This window comes from Malaclemys terrapin, chromosome 8, assembly GCF_027887155.1.
Source record: "Malaclemys terrapin pileata isolate rMalTer1 chromosome 8, rMalTer1.hap1, whole genome shotgun sequence".
NCBI classification, from domain to species: Eukaryota; Metazoa; Chordata; order Testudines; family Emydidae; genus Malaclemys; species Malaclemys terrapin.
In genome coordinates this window covers 20,282,319-20,289,962 of record NC_071512.1, presented here as the reverse complement: position 1 = coordinate 20,289,962, position 7,644 = coordinate 20,282,319, and the positions used below count along the sequence as shown (strand labels likewise).

Here is a 7,644-nt window from a genome sequence, read left to right as displayed (position 1 = left end):
CTCTTTGATTCTCGCGAGAACTTAGAGTTCGTAGGACAGGCGGAAGCAGCGTCCAGTCCTCTTTCCTGGCGGCCATAGTGGAGCCAGCAGCGGGGTAAGGGAGACGCCGGGGGGAGCTGGTATAATCCGCCGCCATCCTTTTCACGGGGTCTCGATCCCGTGCCCGGGGTGTTGGGGGGAACTCGGGAGCCGTGCGGCCAACAGTGTAGTGCCTGTATGGGGAGCCTGGCGGGGCAGGAGGGGGCTCCCGGCTGCAGAAGATGCCTGGGTCCTTGGTGGGGATGGGATTGCGCCCAATAGGGAATGGGAGGGTGATGGAGGGAGAGCACGGCGAGCAGCCTTCCTCCCCATTGCGATCACCTACTAGGGGCCTAGACTCTTTGGGGGAGACCTACTAGCAACTGCCTTGTGGGGGGAATGACTCAAGGCGGGGAGCCGAGATTAAAGGCCTCACGGTATAGTCTATTTCGCCGCTGTGTGACGGTGGGAGTCTGCGAATCCCCCGAGGTGTCGGCCCCGGGGAGGGAGATGCTGCCCCTATTTTGGGGTGGAGGCGGCACATAAACAATCCAAGATTCTGTTACCCCTCTCTCCTATGTCATGTCTGGTGGGGTGTTTAAAAAATGTGCACGTTGGAGGGTGTTTTGAATGGTACTCGTAGACCCCAGATTCCCGTCACTGTTGTATGCCTCAGTTGTAGTACTTAGTTTCTGTAACTGATTATCCTTATCTTTCCTTTCCTGTATTCTTTTTCTGTTGATGAGCTTTTATGTTGTGGCCTCCTGTTCCTGCCTCTTGTTTAGTTCCATGCTCTCTCACCTGACACTGAGCTTGGGCAGCACTAAGCCTCAGTGTCCAGTATCTGATTTGTAATTGGGTTGTTTCAAAGCCCTGGCTTGTATTCCTGAACAACCCAAGCTCACTGCAAATTGGAACACGCACATTTGAACATAGGCAGGTAGAGGGCACATGTTTACATAACAGAGGACTTAACTTACCTTTAAAACACTGTGAGCTGCTATGTGAAGTATCAGAGGGGTAGCCGTGTTAGTCTGGATCTGTAAAAAGCAGAGAGTCCTGTGGCACCTTTAAGACTAACAGATGTATTGGAGCATAAGCTTTCGTGGGTGAATGCCCACTTCGATGCATCCGACGAAGTGGGCATTCACCCACGAAAGCTTATGCTCCAATACATCTGTTAGTCTTAAAGGTGCCACAGGACCCTCTGCTGCTATGTGAAGTTACTGATATTGTGGGTGTCACAAACATTGTGCTAAAAGTCCAAAACATACCTGAATTACAGGACTGCTATATGCGCTAAACCTTCATTTTTCTTTTTAATACAAGTATACAAAAAGATGCAATCCCTGGCTCTGCAAGCCCCCTCAAATATCTAGGTTATGGCCACACTGGAAATAGAGCTGTGCTGGTTACAACCACCGTGCTTAATTATGGATATTGCTAGCACAGTTTTTCTGACTGGTGTGCACAATGAGTTTTGGGTCAGAAGCAGTGTTATAAAATAGTGCTATAGATTGTCAGGGTGATTGTTCACAGTATGTTTTTTCAAGAAGAACTCTCTCACCACACTGGTCAGGGAACATGCTATATAGCCTTGTTGCAAACCTAGATTTGTGTTAATGCAAGCTAGAGATTTATGGATGGAAACTAAAGTAAGTGCTTAAAGGATTTTGTTGAAATCTAGTTGGAACTGTCATATCTAATATATGCAGAATTTCACACCTAGTTTGTTTTTGCTATAAATGCCTGAGTTTCAATTTTATGCTTTGTGCAGCCAAAATGAAGTTCAATCCTTTTGTGACCTCGGACCGCAGCAAGAACCGCAAGAGGCACTTCAATGCACCCTCTCACATTCGCAGGAAGATCATGTCTTCTCCTCTTTCCAAGGAGCTAAGGCAGAAATACAATGTCCGCTCTATGCCTATCCGAAAAGATGATGAAGTCCAGGTAGGTGCCTTTTTAGTCCTTGTTGTGAAATTTGAGCCTTGTGGACATCTTATTTTTATGTAGAATCAGGAGAGATGGGCCAGACAACTTTAAATAGCTGTTAGGGCTTTGGAGTTAATCTCATAGCAGACTAGGCTATGGTGGGGGGAGATCTCAAGGGAAAAAATGTGTGGAACACAAGTGTTTTGAGAGCCAGACTTGGTTACAGGCCTCAAACAGGACAAATACAGAAAAAGCAGCTCCTTAAACTTCAAGCAGTTTAGGGTTCACTGAATCTAGTTTACTGAAAGATAGGGTTACCATACATCCGTTTTTTCCTGGACATGTCCGGCTTTTCGGCAATCAAACCCCCATCCAGGGGGAATTGCCAAAAAGCCGAACATGTCCGGGAAAAATACGGACGGACACTTCCTCTCCCGCGGCTGCTCTGCTCCTCCCCTGACTCAGACTTCGGCTCTGTTTAAGAGCCAAGCTGCCCGAGCCAGTGCTGCTGGCTTCGGGCAGCCCCCTTGCCTCCGGACCCCAGCCGCTGGCTGGGCACTTCTCCTCCCCGGCTCCAGCTGCTCTGCTCCGGCGGCGCAGGGTCCGGAGGCAAGGGGGCTGCCCGAAGCCTGTAGCGCTGGCTCGGGCAGCTTGGCTCTTAAACAGAGCCGAAGAGTCAGGGGAGGAGCAGAGCAGCTGGAGCCTGGGAGGGGAAGTGCCCGGCCGGGGGCGCAGGGTCTGGAGGCTGCCCAGCAAACCGTGAAGCCGGTAGCGCTTGGGCAGCCCTTTTCGCGTGGCTGGGAGGGAGGAGGGGGGGGTTAGGGTGGGGACTTGGAGGAAGGGACGGGGTTGGGAAAGGGGCGGGGCCAGGGCCCCGTGGAGTGTCCTCTTTTTTTATTTTTTAAATATGGTAACCCTACTGAAAGAGAAATACAGAACAAGGTGATATCTAGCTGAACATTATATTGTCTATCTCACTGTAATGTTGCATACAAGAGATAAAGGTGGGATTTCAGCCTGTGAAGATCTTACAGTTCTTATCTATGTCTGAGACTGAGTTTGTGAAACTTGAGAAAGTTAAATGCTCTGGGTTTTTTTTGTCAGGTTGTCCGGGGACATTATAAAGGCCAGCAAATCGGCAAGGTAGTCCAGGTATACAGAAAAAAATACGTCATCTACATTGAACGCGTACAGCGTGAGAAGGCCAACGGCACAACAGTCCATGTTGGAATCCATCCTAGCAAGGTATAATAGGTGCATGGGAACTGAAATTCCCAAAAGGAATTTCTGCTAGCTCTGGAAATAGGTGCAGTTTATAGAAGTAGAGTGCTTTCCTAGCACACACAGTAGTTTGAGACGCCGGAGCGCTGGCATAACTATACAGTGAGGAAATGTCCTAGTTGCAGCAGGGAAGTAGGAACCAGAACTCTGGGGTTGTTTCCTGCTGTGAATTGACTGACCATGAAGAAATTATTTGCATCTGAACTGCAGGGTCTTGTGAAAGGTAAAGCTTTTTGTAAAATTTCCAAAAAGCTTGGTTATTTAAAAACAAAAGTACTGTTTTGTTTTGTTTTTTTAAATACTGTAAGTGCACATCCACATTTAGTAACTGCCATGTTGGGGGACCCTCCCCCCGCAACACACACACCAGTCCTCTGCAGTGGTGAAAATGGGATTGTCATCCATTGTGGATTGATCTGGTCCATCCTTCAGCCTTGCCATATGGCATTTCTGCCACTCTGATGGACGCATTAGAAATACTTAAATACACCTCCATGAATTAAGGAGTTGCTGCCAGGAAGAATATTGCTGGTTGAATCTGGCTTCAGCCTAACATGGTTGAAGGCGGTTTGTATTCAGTGAAGATGAAGGAAATGCTTGTTTGTCTCATTATAGACAGGCATTTAAGAATATATAGGTAACTAATGAAATAACAGCAAAGCTAGCTAGAAACCTAGTTTGAAGCAGATAAAACAAGACTTTTGCCTGGCCCACACTGACCAGGCAAGGGTAGTTTTGAGTGAACCCAGCTCTGGCAGATTTCCTGAAACCTCTAACAAACTGTGCATGTGATAGAGGGGAACAGAATTATATCCAACGAACACAGTTTTGTATCCAGATACTGGGTTTGAGCTACTGGGTTCCACCACAAATCTACACACGGTGGAAATATGACCTCATCTGTAATGCATCACATCTACCATTCTATTCTAGATAGGTTCTTATAGCACACTCATCATTATAGTAGCTGTGTGTCTTCCAGTAGTGCATTAAGCAAAATGACTAACATCTGTCATTCTTTTCCCCAGAGGAAGATGTTGATTTGTACTTAAGAGTGAAAAGTAATGAGTTTTCTAATGGTCCTTAGTTCCTTTAGGAATTAATTCCAGTCTTGGGCCACCCCCAAGAAAGCAGTGTCTCCTAAGGAGGCTCTGTTTCCATAAGGAAATTACCAGCTGCAAATACAAAAGAGGAAAAAGGCCAGTCTGGTTATGCAGTAAACTTCTAGGGCAGGGGTTCTCAAACTTCATTGCACTGCAACCCCCTTCTGACAACAAAAATTAATTACTGCACAACCCCAAGAGGACTGACCGAAGCCTGAGTCTGTCTGAGCCCCACCGCTCAGGGCAGGGAGGACCGAAGCCCAAGGGCTTCATCCCCTGGTGGGGGGGGGGGGGGGGGCTGTTACTTGAGCCCGACCACCCAGGATTGAATCTGAAGCCTGAGCCCTAGCCAGTCTAATGCCATCCCTGGTGACCCCTTTTAAAAAGGGTCATGACCCACAGTTTGAGAACCACTGTTCTAGGGGGGTAGCAGGAATTCTGCAGTTTTCTGCCTCACTGTAGCAGGAGGATTCCTTCTTTTGTCCCATTGATGTCGCATTTATTTCTTCAATGCTGGCAGGAGCAGAATGAATACTGGCTAGATTGTACAGCCCTACTGCAGATCTGTGCGGCTGTATTAGAACTAGATCCCCCGAGTTGCATTTTTTTAAAGCAAATAGTATCAAAATATTGCTTGATCAGAGATACCGTAGATATCTCATTAACTCATTACTTCACAAATGTAAGGGTTTATGTATCTGTTTTTTTCTAGCACTGCTTATTGCTCTTTTAGCACTGCTTAATCCAGTTATGTTACTTCCTTGCCAGCTGGAGCGGCAGAAAAGTAATAGGCTGCTGCAAGGGTCTGGAAACTCCAAAGGTGCCCATTGGAAATTCTTGTCTATCACTGTCTTATTATGAAATAACTTCAGGAATCTGTAAGCAAATTGGGCTTGGCAAGTAATCACTAATGTACCCATGTGTTAATAAGATTTGATAACTGCCTGGCCAGACTGTAACCTTGTGACAGCAGCCATGCATTTACAGCAGAGCGCACACAGGTTGGTGACTCTTGCATTCCAAGAAAGGGGACCAGTAAAATTGTATTTGCAATGTTGTCTGCTGTTTGCATGACAAACTTTTCCCATTAGTATTATTTCCCAGATGCTTTCTATCCACTACGCAAACATGGACAATTTTTGTTTCTGGAGAAGTGCTATTCTATAACTTGCTAACAGACTCAGAGCTGAACTTGGTTTGAAAGATATTTAACTGTAGGGTGTACAAGCAATGCAGTTTGCTGATCTTGGGCTGGTTGTGCTATCTAGTGAATCTCTAAAAGAGAGCAACAGAGAGTCCTGTGGCACCTTTAAGATTTCAAGGCTGGAGCACAGGGGAATGCAGATTTATAATTACAAGAAAGCAACCTTTAATCAAAATGTTTGAGAATCTACCTATGATAAACTGCCCAAGATGGTCCTCTATTGAATGATTTATTTGTATAAACCAAGTATATGTATGAATGATATTTACCATCAGTTATTGCTACTTTTCTTTTAACCTATTTTATTTTATAATCTTGGTCTTTAAACTGGTCAACATATTGTTTATATTTTGAAAATATTCTGTATTGAATACATGTATTGGCCATGCTAAATGTTTTGTTGCTAAACCAATAGCACGGCCAACAGCAGCAGTGTTCTCCAAAATTATGGGGATATCTCATTGTGTCCTGTAAAGAGGGAGGAGTTGTTACTGTGGACACCTTTGCTTAAGTTGCTTATTTTTGGTACTTATGCTAGTGAATGGTGAAGGAAGCTCTCTGAAGGTATGATCATTACATGTAATCAGTTGCAGTTCTACAAATATAGTGTCAGTTTACATGGTGTAATGGCCACTAGCTCCAAATTCTATACATCCCAGCTTGATGCAAGTTGTGAATTTGCATATGCATGTTTGTTTTTTATCAGATAACATTCTTTAAGACTTTGAGGAAAATTCTGGATAGTAGAGCAGATTCAGTGAGGGAACAGTAGGCAAAGGGTTAAAATATATAGTCTTTTTAGCTCTAAGCCACATACTTTGTATAGCATCTGGTAATAATACAAGCAATATCGTGTATCTCAGTGATAATTTCATTCTTTGGCTGGCTGGTTTGCAATAACCTTTGCACCCAGAAAACCTCTACCTGTAGCTAAGACAAGTTTAAGAGTAAAATCTATAAATTCAATTTATCGCAGCACACTAGGGCTATCAATTCCCAAATACCTGAATGTCTATTTCAGTCCATTGTTATTTGCAGACATGTTGGACCCAGGATATTACCTCACTCACATTGTCTATTGTGAGTCCATGGAACAAGCTCTAGAATTGTATGTATTCATGTGCTGGCCTTTGCGATGCAGTTTTCCAATTCACATGAAACTCTGGGCTCTGGAAAACTTGTAGGCTAGCAAGTGAAACAAGGAGATGAAAATTCAGTGTAAATGAAGAAATCAGCTGGCCATCAGGAAAACCAAGTTATTCTCGGATTAATGCCCCTTGTTGCTTTCCACTGGTTCTCTCATGCTGTGTATTAAGAGGACCTGACCTGTCAGTGGGGAGGCAGAGGTTTAACTGTGATACTCTCAAGGTGTTAGGATGGCACAGTTCTCTGCCAGAGTTTAATATTACGGATTTTTACTATTTCTCCTTTTTCTCTAGGTGGTGATCACTAGGCTAAAATTGGACAAGGATCGCAAAAAGATCTTGGAACGCAAAGCAAAGTCTCGCCAGGTTGGCAAGGAGAAGGGCAAATACAAGGAAGAAACCATTGAAAAGATGCAAGAATAGAATGGTCTCCTGTGTGTCCCCATTAAAAGAACTGCTAAAATGAAATGTATTGTTGTGTGTTCTACTTTTGGAAGCATTGGTACAGTCTGTCTGGATTGGTGTTTGTCTTCATACCACTTTCACATGTTAATATTGGATGCTCAGAAAAGCACTTCTACTAATTAAAAGGACAGGCTTGTTTTCTTATCCATTGGACGTTTTAAATTGGTTAAAGCGGATTTAATATCTTCTCATCATGCATGCACATTAATTCTTGTATTCCTTTATGTAGTACAAGAGATGTATATGCCTTTTTACAAAGCCAGTAAAGACAGACGCTATACCTAAGAGTTTACAGTCTAAGAAATCAAGAACAGTAGCAAGAGTTGATGAAGGAAAGTGTGTGTGTGTGGGGGGGTGGGGGCTAAAAGGACAACTGGGGAGAAAGCACGTGTGGTTAGAATGAATAGTGCATGTACTGGGTCTTTCCTCCTCTCCATCTCTATAAATGAAACTTCTAAGTCATATAAAACCATGAAGGAACATAAGTTATTTGGTT

The 7,644-nt window shown here is 44.3% G+C and overlaps 1 protein-coding gene across 2 annotated transcripts; it reads left to right on the top strand.

The window, feature by feature from the left end:
* On the top strand, positions 1–7,151 carry RPL26L1 (ribosomal protein L26 like 1). Of its 2 annotated transcripts, none has more exons than XM_054037884.1 (4): positions 1–94; positions 1,796–1,968; positions 3,055–3,195; positions 6,978–7,151. In XM_054037884.1, exons 2-4 carry the CDS (start codon positions 1,801–1,803, stop codon positions 7,104–7,106), a joined length of 438 nt encoding a protein of 145 aa, XP_053893859.1. In that variant the 5' UTR covers positions 1–94; positions 1,796–1,800; the 3' UTR covers positions 7,107–7,151. The 2 variants fall into 2 exon arrangements, with proteins under 2 accessions (XP_053893859.1, XP_053893860.1); XM_054037885.1 differs by lacking the exon at positions 1–94 and adding an exon at positions 434–455.
* The last annotated feature ends 493 nt before the right edge of the window (positions 7,152–7,644 follow it).

What these genes read in the sequence shown, in the direction of transcription:
- RPL26L1 (XM_054037884.1), top strand. Translation starts at nt 1,801, where the DNA reads ATGAAGTTCAATCCTTTTGTGACCTCGGACCGCAGCAAGAACCGCAAG. An exon ending in GAAAAGATGATGAAGTCCAG is followed by an intron (nt 1,969 to 3,054) that starts GTAGGTGCCTTT and finishes TTTTTTTGTCAG; the next exon opens with GTTGTCCGGGGACATTATAA. An exon ending in TTGGAATCCATCCTAGCAAG is followed by an intron (nt 3,196 to 6,977) that starts GTATAATAGGTG and finishes CTTTTTCTCTAG; the next exon opens with GTGGTGATCACTAGGCTAAA.